Source organism: Pseudopipra pipra, chromosome 23 (genome assembly GCF_036250125.1).
Source record: "Pseudopipra pipra isolate bDixPip1 chromosome 23, bDixPip1.hap1, whole genome shotgun sequence".
NCBI classification, from domain to species: Eukaryota; Metazoa; Chordata; class Aves; order Passeriformes; family Pipridae; genus Pseudopipra; species Pseudopipra pipra.
The window spans coordinates 5565624-5588722 of record NC_087571.1 but is presented as its reverse complement, the minus strand read 5'-3'; the positions used below and the strand labels follow the sequence as shown (position 1 = coordinate 5588722).

The 23099-nt window shown below is 52.2% G+C and overlaps 2 protein-coding genes and 1 long non-coding RNA gene across 14 annotated transcripts in view; all 3 read right to left on the bottom strand.

The window, feature by feature from the left end:
• Positions 1–8618: 8618 nt before the first annotated feature.
• Positions 8619–10617, bottom strand: LOC135401974 (uncharacterized). Its single transcript, XR_010425000.1, has 2 exons — positions 9751–10617; positions 8619–9720 (listed from the first exon to the last, which is right to left on the bottom strand). It is a non-coding gene; the product is annotated as an uncharacterized LOC135401974 (long non-coding RNA).
• A 3803-nt stretch (positions 10618–14420) lies between these two features.
• Positions 14421–19074, bottom strand: PTS (6-pyruvoyltetrahydropterin synthase). 8 transcript variants are annotated; one of them, XM_064634592.1, is made up of 6 exons: positions 17991–18124; positions 16687–16766; positions 15947–15969; positions 15348–15404; positions 14990–15060; positions 14421–14828 (listed from the first exon to the last, which is right to left on the bottom strand). In XM_064634592.1, the coding sequence occupies exons 1-6, from the start codon at positions 18062–18064 to the stop codon at positions 14687–14689; spliced, it is 447 nt and encodes a 148-aa protein (XP_064490662.1). In that variant the 5' UTR covers positions 18065–18124; the 3' UTR covers positions 14421–14686. The 8 variants fall into 8 exon arrangements, 6 of the variants coding, with proteins under 6 accessions (XP_064490662.1, XP_064490658.1, XP_064490660.1 ...); XM_064634593.1 differs by having other exon boundaries at positions 14694–14828; positions 14990–15134; positions 17991–18141; XR_010424997.1 differs by lacking the exon at positions 16687–16766 and having other exon boundaries at positions 14744–14828; positions 14928–15060; positions 15348–15456; positions 17991–19074.
• A 351-nt stretch (positions 19075–19425) lies between these two features.
• The window catches only part of BCO2 (beta-carotene oxygenase 2), a 36491-nt gene continuing 32817 nt past the window's right edge, over positions 19426–23099 (bottom strand). For all 5 annotated transcript variants that reach the window (XM_064634579.1, XM_064634581.1, XM_064634580.1 and 2 more), the window contains 4 exons: positions 21199–21336; positions 20825–21007; positions 20370–20480; positions 19426–20094 (listed from right to left, as the gene is read on the bottom strand). In XM_064634579.1, coding sequence (XP_064490649.1) covers positions 19981–20094; positions 20370–20480; positions 20825–21007; positions 21199–21336 — 546 coding nt within the window. In that variant the 3' untranslated portion in view covers positions 19426–19980. The remainder of the gene's footprint in view (positions 20095–20369; positions 20481–20824; positions 21008–21198; positions 21337–23099) is intronic.

The window sequence follows — 23099 nt, the reverse complement described above, 5'->3', positions numbered from 1 at the left end:
ACCTTCAGGCTCCTGGCTGCTGTTTCTCCTCACTCTGGAGATGAAGGACCGTTTTGGGACCAAACTCCTCGGGCTGTTCCATGGTGCAAACCAGGAGATGTGCAGTGCCCCCTGCCAGGACAGCCTGGGCTGCCTCCCCTCTGCCCTGGGCAGGGCTTTGCATGAGCAAACAGTGCCCATTTGCATGAGGACGGGACAAACCTGCTGCTCCAGAGGTTCCACCTGCCCAGGGGCCACACCAGCCCTTCCACAGGTGCTTCCAGCACCACAGGATGCAACTCGGGGCACGTTTGGGCTCTTCAGGTCTCCAGTGCCACCCTCCCTGGTGCAGCATCACCTCCCAAAGGAGGCACCTCGTGGGGTCAGGGCAGGGGCAGGGGGAGCTGAGGGGGTGGCCCAGGGTCAATGGGATGGGAAGCTGCAGCTGTAAAACCCACTGGAGGAGGGGACAATGGCTGGAGCTGACCCGAGGCAGTGCAGAGCAGCAGCAGAGGTCGGGCAGGAAAACCCCCTGATTAAACTGCTCACTTTGGGGAAGTGCCTTTTTGCAGAATGTTTGTCTTTCAAACCAGAGTCCTCCCTTGCCACCCTGCCCTCCCTCTCCCTGCAACCCTCTGATGTGAATTATTAGGGGGCTTTTAGGACCTTGTCCCTGCAGGGAACAATCCACCTTTTCTTACTCAAGCCTGGATAAAACCCCATCAGGGCTGACAGACTGGGGTAAAGCCCTTTAAGCTGAAGATTCCTTCTGCTGCCTGTGGGGAATCCCATGCCATGCCATGCCAGAGCCTTGCTGGCAGAGGCCCAGGGCTGAGGTGTTTCCCTGCCCACGGGTGGGGACTGGCAGCCTCCCAGCTCCTTGTGCTGCAGAAGGCATTCCTCACTTCATCTGCAGCCCCACTGAGCCACAGGGCCCTGCCTGCCCTGCTCCCTGCCCTCTCTGTTCTTCTCTCCTGTCCTGCCTGGAGGCAGGGGATGGTGTGGCAGGGCCCTCTGGCAGCTCCCAAGCCCTTGGACAGAGCCCATCCCAGCAGAGATGATTCACCCCACCCCACCAACAGGACAAGGGATGTCTCCAAGCCAGCTCAGCAGTTGGAGCTGTAAAACACCTTCATCCCACATCTACAGAACACACTATTTGCAAAACAGGCCTGTAAAATCTCAACTGCCCCGTGTTCTTCACCCAAAGCAAATAATGGAATGAACCCCTGCAGAGCAGCTCAGAGCAAACACACCTTGCCCTGAGCTGGGCAGAGTCCACTCGGTGCCACACAGGGCCAGCAGCCAGTGGAGAGGATGTCCTGGTGTGCAGGGTGATTGCAGCACAGACCAGACTGTCCCATCCAGCACCAGGAGAGGGGATACAGAGAACTCTGTGCCCTTGCTTTCCTCAGCACCCTGCCCTGGCCCTGCCTTCACCTCTGCTCCACCCAGAGGGCTTTGCCTGCTGGAGCCACAGTGCCAGGGAGAGCCTGATCCAGCTCACTGGGATTCACATTTCCAGCTTGCCCATCATTCATATTTCCAGCTCCCACATCCCTGCTCCGAGACAGGTGGTTTTGTGCAACTGTTTATTCCCTGTGACTGCTGCATTGTGCCAAAAAGACACCCCCTCCCTTGCCATCCCCTCCTGGTGGGGTGCAGGTGGGAGGAGGTTTGGTTTTCCTGGATTTCCCCGGAATAATCACTCTCGGCCAACATGCTGAAGGATTTCACTTCCATTCCTGAAGCAGAGCCCGGAATTCCAAGTCCTGCTGTTCTCCTGGGGGCTCCACTCCTCCACCCACCAACAGGAATATTCATTTAACTCATTCCTTTCACAGATTCACGGGAAGACAAGGCAGGGGAGGAACCACTCGCTGGTGCTGAGCAAGGAGAGACAGACAGGGAGATAACTGCTGTCTGCTTGCCAGAGGAGAAGAAAAGCCCGAGTCATTCCATCTGCTGTCACACTGGCAGCGTGGGTGGGAGCCAGGGAAACACCCCAGCAGCCTTTCCAGAGCATCCCTGGGTGCCTGGGGAGCCTCTCGTTACCCAGGGGTTCTGTTTACTTTGGCACCTGCCAGCCAGACTCTGCCAGCCCAGCCAGGGCCAGATCCCCAATTCCCCGCCCTGGCTCTGATCCCGTTCCAGCCCGAGGAGACACGAGGTGTGCCAGGCTCCTGTTGGCACCACCAGGGTCCCACAGCTCCCTGGGGTGGTTTTGGGTGCTGCTCTGAGCACAGCTGAGCAGTCTCAGCCCTGTCAGCTCCTGCTCCACCCATCCTGCTGCTCTCTCCAAGGATTTTGGGTGCTCTGAGAGCTCGGGCTCCTTGTGAGCCCCGTGACTCAAACGCTCCTGTAACACATGTGGGTGTCCCTCAGTAATTTCTGCTTCCTGCCCTTCCTCCATAGTCTTCACACCCCTTGGATTGGCTTCATTACGTGGGCTCATCCCTGGATAAATTAAGGACTGTGAAGTCACCTTGTGGGATAAAAATATTAAATTTATTGCTTCACAGACCCCTCCTTTTGACAGTTTTCTGGCTGAATCCCCTCCCCACGTCAGGCCTCAGCTCCCACTTTCCCACTGAAGTTCAGCCTCTCCAAAAAACCGATGAGGAGCAAACCTGAAAGGCCCCAGGGAGCAGATCCTGTAACAAACACAAACACTGGCACTTCACCAGCCCTTACCAGGACCAGTTTGGCCCTGGGTAACTTTCTGTTATATTTGTGACACGGTCCCATCCTGCCTTTTCTTTCCTAGGCTGAATTCTCCCTGAGAGTCCAACGCATCCAGCTTGAACCCTGTCCCAGTGCCGTGCCTTTGAGTCACCCCCACCACCCAAAGGATGGCACAGGTGCCTTTTGCAAGGAGCCTTTATGTGAAACTGCCCCGGGCAGCAGCGTCACCAGGGAGGCTGGGCTTGCAAAACCCTTGGTTTCCCTTGCCATTGGCTTTTCCCCATTCCATTGGCTTTTCTTTTCCCCATTCCATTTGCTTTTCCCTATTCCCTTTGCTTTTCTTTTCCCCATTCCATTTGCTTTTCCCTATTCCATTTCCTTTTCCCCGTTCCATTTGCTCTCAACCCTCTGCTTCCATTTCCATCTGCTCTCACACTGCTGACTTACTTCCCGTGTTCCTCGTGGTGCTTCCAGAAAAGGTTGTTCAGCGGGTGGGGAAGAGCATTCCCTGTTTCCAGGCGTCCCTTGGAGGAACCCTCTCCTGCTCCCCTGCGCCAGGGGGGACGTGCAGAGCCCTGAGCTCAGCCCTGAGCTCACACTGGGCATCAGAGGAGCCTCAGCACTGCCCAGGGAAGCTCCCAGGGAAGCTCCCAGTGGGGCAGGAGGCAAGGGCAGAACCACAAGGCAATGAGGCTCTGTGGGAGCACCTGACTCTGTGAACTTGGCACATCAGAAAATCTCCCTTTCTCGTTCTCTCCACACTCTCTGCCTTAGGGTCAAGTTTACCTCTGACCAGTGTCAGCACCACTGAGCAGGTACCAGCTCTTCCAGCACATCCTCTCTTTCCCTGGCCTCTTTCCTGCTGCTCTCCTCTCACTCTGCCTGTCCTGAACTCACTCATTCCTCTTCTTGCCCTTGCCCTTTTTCTCCCACTCCTGTTCAATGTTTATTTGAAGCATTTAACACACCAGTTTCTTTCTAAACCTTCAGGCCACTGGCAGGGCACTGAAACCCATCCGGGTGAGGTGCTTTGGGGCTGGACCAAGGGAAGATGAGCACAGGGAGGGGAACCCAGCCCTCCCCCTCACCAGCACGAGTGACTCAGCACAGCCAGGGAGGAGGTGGATGGAGTGGGCTTGGCAAAACTGCAGCGTGAGGACACCAAAAACGCCTCCAGGAGTTCCTGTGTGCCGCCAGTGATACACCCCCCTCACCAGGGCAGGTCCAGATCAGGCTTTGGAAAACAATTTTCCACTGGGAGAGCGGTCAGACACCGGGAGGAGTTCCCCAGGGAGGTGGTGGAGCCACGGGCTGGACGTGGTGCTTGGGGACGTGGTGTGGGGTGACTGTGATGGGGCTGGGGGGGTGCTTGGACTCAATCTTGAAGGTCTCTTCCATCCTTGATGATCCTGTGATTCCCTGATCTGCAAGTGTAAGGGGGGGAAGGAAAACCTTTCCCTTCCCCTTTCTGGGGGTGCAGCCCTCTGCAGTCCCTGTGCACTCAGCGTGGGGCTCCTTTTCGTTGCTGGAGGTGACTGCCCTCAGCACAATCCCTGCTGGGAACAGGCTCTGGAGTGATCCCTATTTCAGGGAACCCAGTTCAGGGCCATCCCCTGTAATTACTGAGTGTCTCACACCCTGGTTTCGCTCTGCCCTGTCCCTGTTCCTTTCCCAAGGGGGTGGAGGGTGAGTGGGACGAGCCCCTCCTGCCTTCAGGAACAGGGAAGTGCTCCTGGTGTCCCCAGAGGTCACCCCACAGCTCTGCCCCAGCAGCTCGGGGAGCACTTGCACAATCAGCCTCACAATCAGCCAGTGGTGGGTGGGGAAAATGGGGAAATCCAGGCAAGAGGAAGGAGAGGAAAAAAAAGAGAAACTCGATCTTCTTTTTTTCATGTATTATTTGAGGGGTAGAGCCAAAGTGACTCGAGAAGAACCACCCAAGGGATCTGTCAGAAGAAAATGTTGTGTGCATCAGGGGGGTTGTGAAAGGGGGTCATCAGAGACTGTCCTCTTGGCCCTTCACAGTCCAGCTCTCTCCAGGCACGAGTAGAAGCTGTATTTGAACATTTCTACAAGGATGTGCCCTGCCTGGGTTTTCCACACTTTCTGGAACTGTTTGGCCTTTCAAGAAAAGCCTGGACCAGAGCTGGAAACAGGGCTGGATGCTCCTCCACAGTTCCAGAACTGCAGGAAGTCCTGCCAGAAGTTCCAGGACCATGAACCTGCAAGCACACCCCAGTGTTCACCGTGCAAAGGCAGCTCAGGGAGCACACACTTGATTTCCATCCTCAGTGCTGTGCCCACTGTCCATTTTAACCCTTCCCCGCTGGTCACCCCTTTATTTTCACCGGTTGCCCCCGAGGATTTCAGGTAGGAGGAAGTGCTCTGTGTCAGTGAAATCTCCCCCTGGGGTGTGTGCCTTGATGGGGAGGAGGAAATATTTGCATTGACCTCATCAAAATCCGGGGTATAAATAGGCTGGGGAGTGTGAGGCTTCCTCAGCTCCCAGGTGCAGGTGTGGGAAGCAGAGGCACCAAGGTGGATCATGGCAACTTCCCTCCTCTTGGCACAGCTCCTGCTCCTGGGGACACTGGTTGTCCCAGCACAAGCACAGACAGAATCCAAGTGTGCCCAGCTCGGGAATGTGACCGAAGGCAACTTCTCTGTGACAGTGACCCCTGGGGTGTACCAGGCAAACACAACCTACCTAGGTAAGGCACCTCTTCTGCAGCTCAGAGAGCTCCCACTGCGCAGAAATGTGCCCCCTCTGTCCCCACCCCACTGCTTTCCTGAGTTTCGTGGTGTTCTTAGATCTGTTTAAACTGTGTGAGCTCTGACACTCTTTTTCTATTTTATTTCCTTTTTTTTCAGGCAGGAGATAGATAAACAGCACTAGTTGTTACCTCTGTGTTCCTATTTGCTGTTCATGCCTACAGGGTCAATCCTAAATTCTCTTTCCTTCCTTAGGATGCTTTTTTCTCCCTTTTTGCCTCAGCTTGCCCAAAGGACCCGAAAACTCTTGGAAACACAGAATTTGGGGGGGGAAGTTGTTCTGTGGTTTTGTTCCCTTTCCTTCTCCCTGACAATTTGCCCTCCTCAGTGGCAATGGCTGTAAAGACAAAGGGGAAGGGGTTCCTTTGATGCTGACAAACATTCAGCATCAATGCTGACAAACATTCAGCATCAATCACAGCAAATGGCTTTTCAGCTACAAAGTGGAGTTAAATAGCAGCCTGACCCTGTTAGTTCCCTGCCAGCAGATCTCCCTTTGCCCTGAGGTCCAGCAAAACCTAAATGCTGAGAAAACAGCGGAGGAGAGACACCCTGATCCCTTCCTGCTGCTGTGAATTGGCACAGATCCCCTCAGACCTCCCCCGAGGAGCCCCCACTGCAGTTGGTCGGTTTTTTCGTGGAGAAGTGTTTTGTTCCCTGCTGTTGTTCACCCAGGACAGCAGGGGCTGAACCTGGGACTGAGCAGTTCCTCTTACTCTGTTCCTGCGTGGGGAAGGGGCTGTGGTGAGTCCCCCTCTCTTTGCAGGGGTCACCTCGTGCATCTGTCCCAGAGAGGGACACAAAGATCAGTGGGACAGCAAACACTGCCTGGGCTTGAAACCCCGAGGCCGTGGGGGCTTCCAGAACACACAGCTCACTTTGTCCACCTTGCTCTGCTCCCCAGTGACAATCAAGGAAGCCCAAAACAGCACTGACAAGCCCACGCAGTTCGTGCTGCAAGCCCTGTCCCCAGGGAACGAGTCCCTGGGGCAATGGGAGGGGATAACCCCGGAGAACTGCGGCTCTGTGGACTCAGCAATACTGAACAGCACCCAGAACTCAGCCAACTGGACATCTCCAGGCACAAACGTGTCCTCTGTGCAGATAAGGTAAGGCTGCACCTCCACCCAGGCTGGCACAGTGCCTGGGGGAGCAGCACCCGGAACCAGGAACCCACCTCTGGAGCAGGGGCTGGGAAAAAACCTCCTGAGGCTGCTCCAGATCTTCTCTTCAAAATGCCAGGGGGACATTTTTGCAAAGCCAGTTCTGGTGTCCGGGATCTGGTTTCAGGACCTGCTCCCATCGGTGGGGATGTAGATTAGTCCTATGGAAATGAGGGCATGGAACAGCCCTCATTTCCATGAACACTAATGGGGCTGCATCAGTGGCAAGTGTTTGTCAAAGGAAACCAGAGCCATTAGTCTGATGGAAGGAAGGATGCAAGAGTTCCTGACAAGAGTGGCTCTAATGACAAGGAGCAGATGGTCACAGTTAATTGCCACCCTGGTACAAGGCATGGCTATCCCATCCAAAGAAGGGCAGGAAAGCAGCCAAAGTGGGATAAAGAAACATTTTCAGATGTTAAAAATACAAAAAAAAAAAAAATGCAATATGGCTGGAGGGCAACATAAGTGAGCTCAGGATGACTCCAGAGTTCTGTCTCTTCATCTGCTTTAATGTCTCCTTTCTACCCCTGCATGGGTCGACATGAGACACTCAGCTTCTCTCCTTTGAGTTTGTTCTCTCTCTTCCCTCCTTCCACAGGGCATACATCATCTTCACTGATAAATCCACCCAGTTCAAGACTGTGACTCTCACCAGAGGTAACTAATCTTCAGCTGGGCAGTTCCAACAGCTGGGGGAAGGACACACCAAGCAAGGGCTCCACTTGTGCTCTGGGGCTTGGGGAGAGGGGAAGGAGGGACTCAGGGCACCTCCAGCTGGAGAATATCTCCTATTTCCAATAGTCAGCCAAGGCCATGGAGTGGCAGAGGGGTTTTAGGTCATAATGTTGAACTCAAAACCTTTTCAAGCTTCCTTTCTGCTTTAAGGGGCATCAAAGGGTACAAAGCAGAGGACAGGCTTATTTATTTCTGCACAGGCTTCACCACCTGTTTGCTCTGCCACGCAGATGCAAAGTGGAAACTGGGGCTTTGCTCCCACAGATGGTGTTTCTGGTACTCCAGAGAATCCCATCCAGAGACTGATGATGCCCCACTGATGTCAGGGGATATATTCAGACCTCCCTTGGCGTGGGTTTGACCCCTAATTCCTGTGAGATCAGAGTTGAACACAGACTCTGGAGCAGGTCTTGTAGCTCAGCTGGTTCCTTTGCCCTTCTAACCAACCCGGGGGGGGGGGTTTCCTTTCATTTCAGCAGCAGAAACAACCACATCAACACCCACCAGCACCCCCAGCTCGGTGTCCACAGTCCGGGGCAGCTCCCTGTTCATCGCTGTGCTCCAGCTGCCCCTGCTCCTGGCCACGGGCAAACTGCTCTCCTAGAGGCCAGGGGAGAAGATGGCCCAGGCTGTGCTGCCCTCTCCCTCCCTGGGGGTGGGAGGGCAGGCAGCTGATCTACTCAGGAAATGTTTCTGTGTGTTAGGATGGTAACTGCACTCCAAACATTAAATTATGAAGGTCTGTTTGAGCACCAGGCTGATCCTCCCCTCCCTCCCCTCCCTCAGGGCCAGCAAGCTCAGCCAGGTGAGATGTTCCAGAGCAGGGCAGAGATCCCTCTGCCCTGGGTTTTCAGCCAGAAAAGCGTGAAGTGGGCAAGAGCAGCCCCTGTGTGCCAGGGGACACTGCAGGAATCCACACCTCCCTCAGCCCCTGGCATTCTGGGAAGCACAAACCAGCAGGAAAACACCTGGAGAGGAAACAGGTCCCTTCCTCCTCAGGGTACCGGATCTGCTGAGAAGCTCCAGGAAGGGGGAAGCAGAACTGAGCCTGGGAAGGGAAACTCTGGGTTTAGGATTCACGTGTCTCAGCCAGTTTAAAGCTCTTGTAGGAGACCCCCTTCCCAGGACAAGCTGGAGATCCTGCTGGCAGGGCACCTCCAAAAACACATAAATTCCCTTGGGAATTTATGCTCTGTATTTGGTCCATCATCTCCTAAATTTTTTTGTTTCAGTGGATGACATAAAGTTTTCTCTGTTTTTGTTTTTTTTTTCCCCCCTGGCTTTCTGGAATGGCAGAGTGGGTGTTTTTTGTTCTTGTTTGTTTAATCAGACAGCTGATTCTGCTCTAGGGCAAGATTGTAAAGGCCACCTAATGTCTTGATTTTATTATTATTGTTTGTATTTTTATATGGATAATGTTTATTGAGAAATTTTCGAACTTAACGGAAAGCAATTTGTTTCTTAAACTAATCTGAATAAATTAAGGAATGAAAGTTGGTTCTTGTACCTTCCATTATTTCCTGGCTCCCTGTGAAGGGGGTGGAGGGGCTTGAAATGATTCTGATACTGTGAAATATTTGGCTTTGATCCTATAGATGCACATGAAGAAACAATTAAAGGTGAGGCCTATTTCTGCTGAACAAATATGAGAATAAATTCTAACTCCCAGGCAGTGGAAGGTTTGCTCCTGAGCACTGAGGGCTTGGCAGTAAAGGAGCCTGAAAGCTTCCCACAGGATCTGGGCACCCCAGGAGATCATTGCCCCTCCCCATCTGTATTTCTCAGACATCAGGTGTGGATTAAGAGGGATTTTTTTTCCTAATTCCTACAGGATTTTCTGGAATATTAACAGCTGAAATTAAAAGATTCATACCTGCTGAGGCTGCTTTTGCTTTAAAGTGGGAGCACCTCACTCAACTCTGTTGCCTGTTCAGATTGCCCCTTATCTCCCAAAGCCATGGTCTGCACAAAAAATAAAGCTCTTCCTCCCTCTCACACCCTCAGGGTTCTCAGTGCAGGTGGAAATTTCGCTCGTTTCATACAAATTTCCCCCCATTTTCCTGTTTGCTGGTGGGTTGCTGAGGGGTTGGGTTGTCAAGCCAGAAGTCCTGAGCACAGTTCCACAGATGGAATTTTAACCACCCGGTGCCTGGAGTGATGCACTGGTGGAATGTTCCTGCAGAATTTAGGGGGAATAAAGTTTTAGGGTCCAGCCACTAAAAGTGGCATCTGTTCAGCAGGGAGGGTAATGAGCAGAGATGGGGATGTGGTTTATCTGCTGCTACTGCAGCGAACAACAGCCAATAAAACCCTAATTAGTGCCGTAAATTACTGCTCCATTTCAGTCTCACTGTTGACCCATCTACCTCCCAAGATTACAGCCCTGGGTAATACATATGGAATTACTTTTAACGTGGGTAATACATATGAAATTACTTTTAAATATCCTCGTGGCAACTCCTGTTTACCAGACTCTCTGTGAGCTCAGGACGTGCAGAGATGCCCCAGAGGGGGCTCCTGCTGCTTTGCCCCATTGCTGGAGCCTCATCAGTGGCCTCTTCCTTAACTTCCACATTGTTCAGCAGCAAACACCAACATTTCCTTTCACAGCCCTGTCTAATTTCCCTGCTAAAAGTTTATTTCACCAGCATCACCAGGAAAAGGAGTGCAAAGGGGAATTTGTAACTGGGAATTTGAAGCCAACATATGGAAATTCTCTGGCTTCAGCTGGAAGGGAAATAAGAGTGGGGCCTGCGACTCCCAAGAAGCTCAAATCAGTGGGTGAAAGACACTGCTGAGACTAAAACATGTGAGAATGAAAACCAGGAATGGGATGTGACAGGGACTTTGCCTGCAGAGGCAGGGAAGTGGCTCTGAGATCTCCCAGAGGAGCTCTGAAGCCCAGTTCTTCAGGCCACATCTATGAAATCCTGAGCTGACCACGGGTACAAAGCAGTTACTGGAAGTACTGAGCTTTAAAACAGTGATTAATCATTAATAGGGTGATTACAGATGGACAGAGCTCCATTAAAAATGTTTCCACCCTTCCTGTCATCCCTGAAGTTTTAACAGCTCCTGTGCTATCCCAGCTGATGCAAACCACCCCAAAAATCAGCAGAAGGACCCCAAGCTTTTGGAGTACAGGTTTCACCTCTCATTAACATGACACCCTGGGTGTCAGGGGAGGAAGGGCATCGCTCATCCTGGGAGCCACACAAAAATCAGGACTAAATTTTCTCAGTTTGCACCACAGCAATTGGTGCTTTCACAGGTATTTAGATGTTACCTGTGAATAAAAAAATCCCACCCCTGGCACAGCATGAGCCTGTTCTCCCTCCCATCCTAATGACTCTGTTGCACTCCCAGACACCCACACCCTCTCCAATAAAAGGAACACGGGAGTGGACAAAGCACACAAAGCCCTGAGATCACTGGAGCCAGGGCTTTGCCATAAACCAGCTCCCTGTGCAGGGCTGTGAGCACACCCTCCTCCCTCCCTGAGCACACAGGACAAGTTAATGCTCAGTGCAGGGGGAGAGCCACAAAATGCCCCTTAAACATCCCCCACACACCCTTGTTCTCTTCACCATCACTTTTCCTGTGCCCTTATGTTCTGCTTCCACTTGGAAATCGATGGCAGTTGGAGCCAGGGATGGAGCAAACACCCCAAAGAGCTTTAAAGCCCAGTGTGGTGGTTACTGGCTGGACTAAAGGATGTCTGCAGGAGGAGGGAACTGTGCTGGAGCATCCCTGGGCTGCCCCTGCCTCTGGTCTGTGTCTCTGCAGGCAGAGCCCTGGAAAACCAGGAATGGGAACAGCAGGGAAACCCCTGGGAACTCTGAGGCAGAGACAGGGATGGCCCTTCTCTCGGCAGCTCACTCCCACTGCTCACAGTGACCTTCCCAACCCTTTTGCTCCCTGTTTTCTCCCTCAGCAGCTCCCAGGACTCCAGGTCCCAGCAGCAGCAGTGTCGGGGTTGCTGATTAACCCGTTCATTGTTGGGGCTACAATAAGCAATAAAAAGCAGCCCAGGGAGTGGCAGCTGAGCCTGAGTGGCAGAGCTTGGCTCAGTGTCCCCCTCTGTAACCGTGTCCCTCCTGCTCTGTGCTCCTCCAGGGCTGCAGGGGTGATGGGAACACCATCAATCCCCAGCTGAACCCACAGTGCTCCCCTGGCCACAGGGCTTCAGGCACGGAGAGCAGAGTGAGCCTCATTCTCCCTGAAATGAGGCACAATGAGGAAAAGTTCCCTAAAAAAAAATTAAGTAAAAAAGAAAGCTGGTGTTGAGCAGATTCCCTTTGAAGCTGGGCGGCCTCAAACTTTGCTTTGCCTCTAGTTTGCAGAACCAAATGGTCACACTGGCTGATATATTAAATATAAGCCTTCTATAAAACCTGAGTATTTACCTTTCCATGTGCCAGGAAGGCAGAACTGGGTCTTTCCTCTCAGTCCCTACTAAACCCAGCTCAGCACATTCCTGCTCTTCCTGGCATTACACTGCTCTGTGCATTTATAGGCACTAGAGCTGGAAGTCCTGCCCTCTCCTGGGATCAGCTCTGACCTTCAAATTGCTGTCTTGGGCCCCACTGTCACCTGAACAGTTCCCCTTCAAACAGTTCCATCACTCAGTAACTAAGTTATAGCACAGAGGTGCTTAAAGTTTAATTATGCGAGTTTGTTCTCTCCCTGTAAAACCCTTCCCTCCCTAAACTGGGAATTTGGAGGCTGGAATTCCCTGCATGGAGCTCACACACAAAGATCAAGGCCCCTCTAAGCAGGAGAAGGGACAGAATATCCTGTAATTTCAATGACAATTCCAACTCTGACATTGCCAGCCCTTCCACCAAGCCACCACCCGGCCAACCAATTTATTTCCATCTCCCCACATCTGCTGAGGTTTAAATCAGAGAGATCAGAAGAGTTTGTATTAAGAGAGCTCCAGGATGCACACAGCAATAAATACAAATACCCAGGCTGTGGTGGGACTTCATCAGGGCTGTGTTGCACTGGAAAAGAACAGGAATTTGGTCTGTTTTTCCTGGCCTAGCACCTGACTCCATGCCAGTAACAGCCCTGGGCTGTGCTACACAGATGTAACCATTTGTTTGCTTGGTTTTTTTTGTCAACAGCTGAATTTCTCCTCTGATAAAGGCACCACATGATATGTCCTCGTCTTCATGACTCACTGAACACACCAAATGCTCTGTGAATCACCAACAGCTCTCATCCAGCCTGATTTACATCATCTCAGCAAACCACAGTGACACACCAGCCCAGGGAGCAGCAGGAGGGGTCAGAGAAGCTGCAAAACCTCCCTGGCCAGAGCCCCACTGAAAAAAAAGCTGAGTGGTTCCACATCTGGGGGGAGAAAAAAGGAGGGAGAGGGAGCCAGTGTGTCAGCAGTGTGTTCCCTTTACCTGCTGCACTGAGCACCCTCTGCTTGGCTGACTCTGCAGCCAACTATTCACCAAAGCAGCACCTTTGGGAAGGGGGAAAACCCCAGTGCTGGAGCTCCCGTGGCAGAGGGAAGGTTGGAATATCCCTCGTCTCCAGCCCTTCCTTACTCTTCCCTTTTTGAAGCTCATCCAGAAAGTTTGAGAGGAGATGACTCGAGGCAGGAGACAGCCCAGACCTGTCCTTGTGTAAAGCACTCACAATTAAAAGAGAAAAATAAAAAAAGCAAACCAAGTGTTTCTTGGTTTGTGTAAATCCCACTTTCCAGCAGAACTGGTGGCTGCAGAAGGACACTCTACCCTCAGCCTGCAGCAGAGTGTGGCAAGGTTAACTATTAGGCAAGCTTCATTAAACCTTTCTAAATGCTGCTGTTTGCTCCCATTATTCAAATGCCTCATTTCCTTGTAAAGCAAGGGAATTACTACCCTGGCTGTCATTTTTTTAATTATGTGCATTCAGTTATTCCTCATGGCCACAGCTAATCACTCCTCAGGACGTTGCCCGTGGGGTGAAGAGAATCACCCCCAGCACAATCACTTCTGCCTCTGGACAGACACCGTGACCTCGTGGCTCTTAACCACAGGAACTGCACCATCACCATCCCCTGACTGCTTTTCCATGCACTTGGCTTTCCCAGTGTGCCTCCAGTTCCAGGGATATTCAGAACAGTTGAGCTGGTGTTCATTTAAACCCATCTCACAGCCCACACTGCTGCACCTCCCAGCCTGATGGCTGGGGCATACCAAGTGCTTCTTTTGGCCACAAAACCCTCCCAGGATGGGGTTCTGGTGGTGCAAATACCAAAGCAGCTGTTGCTCACAGCAGCAGGAGCAGGAGCTGGCTGCTTTCTCCATGAAGTTTGATTCAGTTCCTGCAGAACTCTGTAAAAATCTCCCTGAGAAAACAACACTCGTTGTGGCTGCCAAGAAGCTTCCAGGGGGGTTCTGTGGGTATGGACTCAAGGTTTCCCAGCTCCTGCCCTGCTATTCCAGCTGTCCATGACCAGCTGCAGGGTGGGAAGTGTCCTGAGGCAGGGATGAGCCCTCAGCAACGGGAGGTCGTGGCTGTGACTCCCTGAGCTGACACAGGGAACCAAAGCAGTGAGGAACTCACACTCCAGGGAGGGAAACTCAGCCAGAATTCTCTAAGATGAAGAGCTTTCTCCCAGCAAAACCTCCTCAAGAGGGGCATCTTTGGGATGATTTAAGGGTTTGCTCTCACCTACTCACACTTCCACCCATCCAAGAGGGCACTGACACCACGGGGGGCAGAAGCACTTTGCAGCTCCTCAGCTTCTCCTGATGATTCCCAAGGACACACTGCTCCCTTTGGCTCTCCAGCTGGGATTAGGAAGTGCTTTGTAAACAACTATGGTGCTCCCTGTACCAGTTCCTTTGCCAGAGAAAGCCCTGCCAGCCACGGGAAGGAAGGAGCCTGTAACACAGGAAATAAAGAGATAAGAAGAGAAGAGATAATCAGATAGTCCTCATTCTCAAAAATGCTCCTCTGTTTCATCAAGAAGCAAAACACCAAAGCCCACATTATTAAATGTAATAAATTAATTCAACATTTAACTAGAGAAAAATCAAAGCTTTTTGTGACCGGACACAACACACATTTTGCCAAAAATACATTTTGCTCAAAAGCTGCTTTATTTCACACGGCACAGTTGCAGATTTCACATCAGCCCTGGTGGTTTTGGTTTGCAAAACAGGAACATCTTGAGAAAAAAAAAATGAACAAATTCTGAGCAGCAGAGTGGCTGGATTGCTGCAAGAATTCCTGTGTGTCTGTCCTTATACAGCACAGGAGCAAGGTCCAGGGGTGGGAAACACAGTGAGCGGGGTCAGAATAATCCACTGGTGTGATTGTGACCAGCTGAGCTGAGGCTCCTTTCACTTCCCAGCCGTTGTTTCTTCTCCTTTATAAACAACAACGTTCTGCTCTGTCTCGTGCACCTTCACCTTGTAAAGGATCCCCGGGGGCAGGAGCCTCTGCAGGTTCTCCCAGATGAACACGGCCACGTTCTCCGTGGTGCTGGGGGGGAGAGGGGGCACAGTCAGAGCCCACGGCAACACCCGGGCACCACAGCGGGCTGGGGGGGACAGGGGAGGCCACGGGGAGCCACGTGGGCACCTGATGGTGCAGGACTGAGCCTTGGGGACTGTTGAGTGCCAGGAGGAGCCCCCGGGACCCACCTCACCACCTCGGCGAAGTACGGCACGTCCTGGTCCAGGTTTTTGTGGTCCAGAGGCTCCATGATCGCCTCCTGCAGAGAGAGGAGGGAGAGCCTTGTCCCAGCTGGTCAGGGGGCCTGGGGTTCAGACAACCATGCACAAGGGACTGGAAGGTATGCACAAAAAAGAGGGTGAGAGCCCTACATACAGCTGTGAAACTCCTGGTACTGCTGAAGCATTTTAGTCTCAAACCGTTCCTTAATTTCTCCTTTATTTCCTGCCATCATCATCTCAGCATGTCTCTCCACTCTGGCACTGCACAGATTGCTGAGCTCTAACCAGTTCTCCCAGGGGACATGTGGGAAAACAGTGCCATTACCTGCATGTATTCCTTGAGGTCTGTCAGGTTCATAACCATTCCTGAGACTGGGTCAATCTGCAGGGAAACCCAAAGGGAGATCAGCAGCCTGGCCACACATCCTTATTACCTGCACAAATCAGACATAAATATCTGTGCTCAGGTCATCTGAGCCACGAGAGAAATAACTTTCTACTGTCACAGAGTTCCAGCTCTGCTCCTGTGTTGGTCCCAAAGGCCTGACACAGCCTACAAACAACTCCAGTGTGCCACTCTCTCATAAAAGCTGACTCCAGGGAGGAACAATTCACTGAAAGAGTCTTCAAGCAACAATCTGGAGTGATGATAAGCAGGAAAACAGGCATTAAACTGCTCTGTTGAACAAGCAGGGACAAAACAGAGCCCAGTCTGAGCTCAGGGCATTCTCCCTTCCAGGAAATCCTCCTCAGAGACAAGGTGAACAGGACAGTGATTATGGAAAACCTCCTACAGTGATGAACACAGTTCCCACAAACACTCTGGGAAATGCAGCCCCTGGGGCAGCACTTCAGCCCTGTGGGACAGGGGGGCACATCCATCCTGCCCCCTCAGGAAGAGAAAGAAATGCTGATTGCACTCACCTGTCCACGCACCGTGACTGTGACTGAAAACAGAGAGAGGGTCAGGTCACCAGGAGCTCAGGAACCCAAACCCAGCCCTGCTGCTCTGGGGACAGACACCCCCCCACTGCTCACCCCAGGGGCTGGGGCAGGGCTTTAGGAGATGTGGGGGCAGCTTCTAAGTCTTCTGATGTAATGGAAGAACAGAGAATGAAATTAAGGGATGAAGTGTTTGCCACTTCTCTCGGGACTAGAATTGTTGTGCCTGTAAATCAGCTTAAAATTGAGGGACAGATCCTCATTTCAGCACCCTGTAACTTATCTTCCCTGGCAGAGGTTTTGGGGCACCCACAATACAGTGCAAACAGCCAGCCAGTGCTCAGGGCGCAGGGAGGAGGAGAAGGACCTGTGAAAACAACATTCAAATAACGTTTACAGGCTGTTTAATTTGCATGTCTTTTGCTTAGAAAAATCCTCATTCAAACCACAATGATTTTGCAGAGTGTAAACAAGTAGATTTTGATTTATGAAGTGACATTCTGAGATAAATAGTTATTATCTATTCAACTGAATATACTGCAAAGCTATTCTTCACCCCCCTGCTGCTGAGGTTTCCTTCTAATTCTTAAAAAGACACAAAACCAGCCACTAAAAACTATCAGACTGGGCCCTGAGTGGCCCAGCTCTCCTGTGGGTTATTCACACCCTGAGAGCAGCCTCTGCCCATCACCACAGGAGGAGGATGGAAGTCAGCTCCTTGCCTTTGTAGTTGTGTCCATGGCCATTTGGGTTGTTGCATTTCCCAAACAGCTTCAGGTTTTCTTCATCACTCAGTGATTTACTGTGAGAGAGGCAGACATGGCATGTCAGGGGCCATTCCAGGTGCTCATGGCTTCACTTCAGCCCCCATTGCTTTTCAGCTCTCCATCTATTCCCCCTCCCAAATTTAACCCACCAGTTTTTCCTGCTCAGGAGGCACAAAAAAAAAACAAAAACAAAAACAAAAAACCACCACCAGAATAGTATTTGGGCCATACTGGAAAACAGTGAGGGTTTTCTGCTGTGTTTTTTTTCATCTGTTTCATTACATCTGCCAAACTGCTGTAAATGTTCCAGATATGAAATACAGCCCAAAATCACTCTCAGAAGGAAGTGCTTGAGCAAACTGTGCACATCAGCAGTTACCACTGATGAATAAAGCTTAGGGAGCTTCTCCAAGGAGCACAAAGCGTGACCTCCCCCTCTGAATCTTCCCTTTGAAGCCACTCTGCTCTGAGGAGCGTTTCAGGTCAAGGCATACTTCAGGAATAGCACAGAATCCCAGAATCAGTTAGGCTGGAAAAGATCTCTGAGATCATCCAGTCCAACCTGTGACCCAACAGCACCTCCTCCCCCAGCCCAGAGCACTGAGGGCCACGTCCAGTCATTCCTTGGACACCTCCAGGGCTGGGGGCTCCACCACCACCCTGGGCAGCCCCTTCCAGTGCCTGAGCACTGTTTCTGTGATGAAATTCTTCCTTGTGTCCAACCTAAACCTCCCCCGGTGCAGCTTAAGCCTCTGTGCTCCCATCCTGTCGCCGGTTTCCTGGGAGCAGGGAACTGTCAGGGACTTTCAGGTCACAGGAACACAGAATATGCCAAGTTGGAAGGGATCCACAAGGATCATCGAGTCCAACCCCTAGGCCTGCACGGGCCCATCCCCACGAGTCACACCCTGTGCCTGAGAGCATCACCCAAACGCTCCTGGAGCTCTGGCCCCGGCGCTCTTCAGGAACACGTAAATTTCGAGGAAAAACCCCAACAGATTAGGGGAGATATGTTTACAAACCGGGAGATGTTTACAAACCGGGAGATGTTTACAAACTGCGAGACCCACGTGTTAAAACAAAGAGCTGCAGTTCTCGCTAAGCCCCGCCGGGCACGGACGGGCGCGATCAGGAAGGGGCTGGACCGAGAAGAGCCCGGCCCGGCGTCCGCGGCTCCGCCGGGCGCTACCGCGGGCTTTGGGGCGGCTTTGGAGCCTCCTGCCAGGGCAGGGGAGCGGGGCCGTGCCGGGGCCGCTCACCTGTGCAGGCGGTGGCAGGCGCTGAAGGTGACGGAGCGCGACAGCCGCGCCAGGCGGGCGGAGCGCGGCGACATCGCGGGGCCGGACGGGGCTGGACCGGGGCTGGATCCGGGGCTGGACCGGGGCTGGGAACGGGGCTGGACCGCGGCTGGGAACGGGGCTGGACCGGGGCGGCTCCATCCCGGCCCCGGGGCGGGGCGGGAGCGGCGGCACCGCCCGCAGGACCCACCCGCCCAGCGCCGGGGATGCTCCGAGTCCCGGGGATGCTGCAGGTCCCGGGGATGCTTCGAGTCCGGGGATGCTCCGGGTCCCGGGGATGCTCCGAGTCCCGGGGATGCTCCGGGCCCCAGGGATGCTCCGGGTCCCAGGGATGCTTCGGGTCCCGGGGACGCGCGCAGGGCTCGGCCCCCGCTCTGCCCCTCGATCTCTGCCTCTCGGTGCCTGCCCGCAGCCCGCGGTGCGGTGATACAAAGAATCCTGGAATGTTAACGTGTTGGAATGGAGATTACACTTCATCCAGGTTGCTCAAGGCTCCGCCCAACCCGGCCTTGGACACTGCCAGGGATGGGGCATCCACAGCCTCCCTGGGCAACCTGTGCCAGCTCTGGCTGGTTGCAATTAGCACAAGGTTGTTCGTGAAGCTCTGACGCCTCCTTCCCGCTTCCTTCCTCGCCAAGAAAAAATAAAAGAGTTTGAAAGGAGCAGCGGTGGTGCCTGAGCTCCGTGAAACGCTTCCTTAGCACCGTTGTGCTGCCAGGGCTGGGCATGTGGCCTCGCTGGGGGCTGTTCCCTGCCCGTGGGTGACAGGATGCAGCGGGGCGGTTCCACTGGTGACATGGAAGTGACACGGAGAGGAGGGAGGAGGACACAGGGCTGGAGCACCAGCAACGGGAGGTGTTTGCCATCTAGTGGCTTTGACCAGCTCTGGCCTGAGCCTCCCTCTGCCTCTCCCAGGACAGCAGCCCTGGGGCACAACCTTTTCTTTTTCTTTCCCTTGCCTTTTCCCAAGACCTGTTAGGAAGGTGAAGAACGGTCTGAAGAGATAAAGCCCCTGGAGCACAAGAGCTCATATTTTGCTCGAGGAAAATGGGCTTCTCACAATGAAGAAATATAAAAAGTATTTAATCCAGGAGGGGAATCCAGTCCCCTGAAGCCTTCCCTCTTCACAGGGTACTTACAGACAGGGCTTCCCCTGGCACACTGACCCACCTCCAACAGCTGGAGGAGCCTGGATGAGAGCTGGGATTTGATCTGCTCTACTTACGACCACAGGGATATCAAGGCCACAGGGGAGTTCTATATGTTTCATACTGGTTGAACTGGGAGGAGGGCAGGAACCCTGAGCCATCAGAGCCATCCAGCTCTGCTGTTTAAGCAGGAGTGAGGTGGAGATGTGTCATGGATGTGACCAGGTGAGGGCAGGGAAAGAGAGGAAGAGACTTCACCAGGTTTTATTTGAGGGCACTGCCAGTGTACAGAGAAAAGCACAAGTACAGCTGCTGTGAGCACCTGCATCTACCTCCTGGAGTCCACTGAAGGCAACCTGTATGCAGTGGGGGTGGAATTACACCCCTTCATTGGGCCCATGTGGTGTAGGTTGGTTTTACTCCTCTCCTCTGCCCTCAGCCAAAGTCACTGCCCCGAGCACCAATGTTCCCTCCCCTTCAGAGCACACTGCTGCCAAGGAAGATTGCCATTTTCTCCCTTGCAAGCCTCAGCATGGCAACCTTTGTGAACTGCTGCTAGCTGGTCTATCAAAACAGTAAAAAAATTAAGATAAAGCAGTGGGGCTGCTGAATGAAGGGGCTTCTGCCTCCCTCATCCCCTTGGCTGGGTATTGTTAGGAACACAGGAGTAACTCAGAGGTTATGGTAGAGAAAAAGCAGTTCCCTCATCCCCGAAATAATGCAGAAGTGGGAGGTAAAAGCAGCAGAGGTTTCTTTCTGAGCCTGGCTCGGCCCTGAGTGCCAGGAGGTGACGAGGTGTGTGGTCAGTGGGCAGTGAAGATGCCGTGGAACCCATAAGGCATTTGCACTGGGACCTCTGCTCGCCCCAGCTCGCTGAAGGTCTCTGCATCCAGGACAAGCAGGAAAGCACTTTGGTTCTGCAGGAGGAAAAGAAAGGTAGAATGAATGGCCAGGCTGAACCTTGTTGCACACAAGGGAGCCCAAATGTCCAGCCAGGCCACACAGCTCAAGCCTGTCAGACAGCTGGCCAGGAGCACTGGCAGTCACAGGAGCCACTCAAGAAGCACTGACATTCCAAGGAACACTCCTGGGGAGCAAGGAACTATCTGCCAGGGAGCCTCCAGCTGGGTTCTGTGCTTCAAAAAGTTAACTAATGCTTTGTGACTTTGACAAACTACCAACAGTCAGTTACCTCAGTGGGGGAGACCACAACAGACAAGATGACTCCACTGTCCTCTGCTGTGGCATTAGGCACTGGCACAAACACAGGCTCTGATGGGTAGGATCCATCCTCCTGCCAAATCTAGCAAGCACAGGGACATATGGATGAGCTTCATTTCATTAATACTTGTCTGCTACAGTTAGCACAGCTGCAAGTTAGAGTGCTCCCCACAAAGATACCCAGGCACACTCTGTGCTCCAAGAAACTTAAGAGTTCAACCTTTGAATTAATCCTTTGGATCCCAGCAGTATGATGGTGCCATCCTCTCCTATTGGGTAGGTGTGTCACATTCACAGGGGGAGAGATGAAATCAGGAATCTCATCCCAGACCCCCCAGGACAAAGCCCCCCAAAGCCCCTGGTAAATGACATATTTTCAAAGCCAGTTCAGTGAAACTGAAAAAGGTTAATCTGCCTCCAATTCACCTTGAAATTCTTGGTCTCCACATCAACCTTGATCAAGGAATCTCCGACCAAATGCCCAAATCCACACCCGTAGAAGTACTGGTACCTCCTCCCGTTGGACCGGGAGTAGTTGATGTGGGGGAACTCCAAACCCCCGACCTTTTCAAAGCCCTCAGGGTGGAGATTTTCATGTGTGCACCAGACCTAGAAGAAATATGCATTACACAGGTGCTGGTTTAGCTCTGACAGGGCAGAAGACCTGACTGGTCCCACCACCATTGTGGGGGAGAAATGTTCTGGGAACGGGGAAGAAAAAAGATCTGGGAAGACAATGGCACGGGATGACAACTGTCGCAGGCAATCTTCCCACAGTTCTGTAGGTCTTCAATACACACCTTTCCATCTGCATCTTTCACAGCCCTTGCCAGGGTATAAGGCAGTGGGTTCAGGTTTTTGCCCACAGGTGTGTCTGGATCCACGTGCAGAGGGAGCACAAAGCGGCGAGGGAAAGCTCGGGGGAGCGAGGCATAAACCTGTTACAGAGACAGCAAGTCATGGCCATGGAGAGAGGAGAGACACTGCAGGCTTAATGCATTTTTGGGGCACAATTCGGGAGTTTGAGACATTCCTCCCAGCCCTAAAATCATTGTCTTCTTTCTGCCATGTGTTTTACCCAGTTCTGGTAAGGTAAAACACATCATAGAAAGAAGTTCTCTGGACCTTCCAGTGTTAGAGTAGAAAACAAAAAGACAAGCAATTGAAAGGGTCAGCATTGCTTTCACAGGATTAATTAATTAATTAATTCTGAGTTGAGTATGCAAATCCCTCCATTATCTTCCAAATTCAGCACTGGGACACACACTGCATTATATTTAGTTAGAACACTTACATTGCTCTCCGTTACTCTCTGGATAAGTCTCCTTCTCCTCCAGATGGTGAGGCAAGCAGGAGACTGCTGTACCTCAGTTCAGTGCCTGAAGTTATCCTGCAGGATTTCCCTCTTCCATTCTCAGGCACACAAGGATTCGTGTTTGGAAGTCCAGGGGAAGGATGGATGTACTTGGGGAGCAAAGGGGAGAGCAAACCAGCAGCCCCCAGTGTGACAGACATCCAGTGGCTTGCACGAGAGGAAGGATTCCCCCATTGCCACTAAAGTTCTGTCCAAGCCAAGTTTAGAACCCATCACGTTCCCATATATTAAGCCTTCTAAATAAAACAGGTGACAAGGGCCCTGCTTTGGTGGTTTTCAGTTACTTCAATCAGTTCAACGTGAAACTTCACTTTAATCAGATGTGTTAATCCTGAAACCCTGTTTTCAAAGCTTTTATGGTTCATGTAACCCCAGTGACTTGGCTGAGGAACTCTGCCAGATAAATTATGGTTTAGTGAGCAAGCAAAAGCACTTCAGCATGGTTCATGGTTCATGCTCAGTCATGCCTTGGGCTTCTGAGGAGCCGTCAGCTTAAGGCTCTGTTCTGAAATGACTTGCACTCCCCTGTGTGTGTACAGTTTAATGGTTATGTGCCTGTCAGTTAGAGAATGTGGGTTTTGGAAACACGAGCCTAATGTTGACACAGGGACACCTTCAGCCAGATCCAATCCTGGTTGGTTTGTGCTCAGGGAAGGGGGGACAAAAGCTGGGATCAGTTTGCAAAGCAGGAGATCGTATTAACCTTCTGCTGTGCTCGTGTTCAAAACATGCTTGAAAACAAACCAAACAAACAAAGGAAAGCAGAAGGAAATGACCTGGCAGGGAGACAGCTGTAGTGTTCTCAGGTCAGATCTGACTGGGTTCTAGACAGCTCAGAACACAGTGGGAGGAAGCTCAGACCTGCCTGGGCATGCAGGGCACGGCGGGTTTCCACTCCACACATCTGCAGTGCGAGACACTGAAAGCACCCCCGCCTTCCCCACGTGTGACCTATGCAAAATAATGCCTCCAACACGGCCTCAAATGGGGCTTGTGGCAGAGCTGGATAAAATAAGCAATTTATTAGAACGTGCTGTTGTGAGGTGACAGCGCCGGGGCTCCCGTGGCGTTTGAGTTTCTGTGATTTTCCTCAGCAATGCCACTTCTCTGAAGCAATGCCTTTATAGAACAGAGTGTCTTCTTCCCTTTTGAAGCCGTGCAAAACCTTGCCTTGCATAATTTCTCGGGGGAAAAATATTATTACACTGGGATAAGGAAAACGAATGTGATTAAAAGCAAGGTTTTAAAGCAGGAGGACATTCTGGCAGGCTCTGGAGCTCTGTGTCACACACCAGTTTTAAACCTTTCAAGGGAACACTCCGTGGA

What these genes read in the sequence shown, in the direction of transcription:
- PTS (XM_064634588.1), bottom strand. Translation starts at nt 18,506, where the DNA reads ATGAAGTGTAATCTCCATTCCAACACGTTAACATTCCAGGATTCTTTG. An exon ending in GCCTGCCACCGCCTGCACAG is followed by an intron (nt 15,405 to 17,990) that starts GTGAGCGGCCCC and finishes GTTTCCCTGCAG; the next exon opens with ATTGACCCAGTCTCAGGAAT. An exon ending in ACCTCAAGGAATACATGCAG is followed by an intron (nt 15,061 to 15,347) that starts GTAATGGCACTG and finishes CTCTCTCTGCAG; the next exon opens with GAGGCGATCATGGAGCCTCT.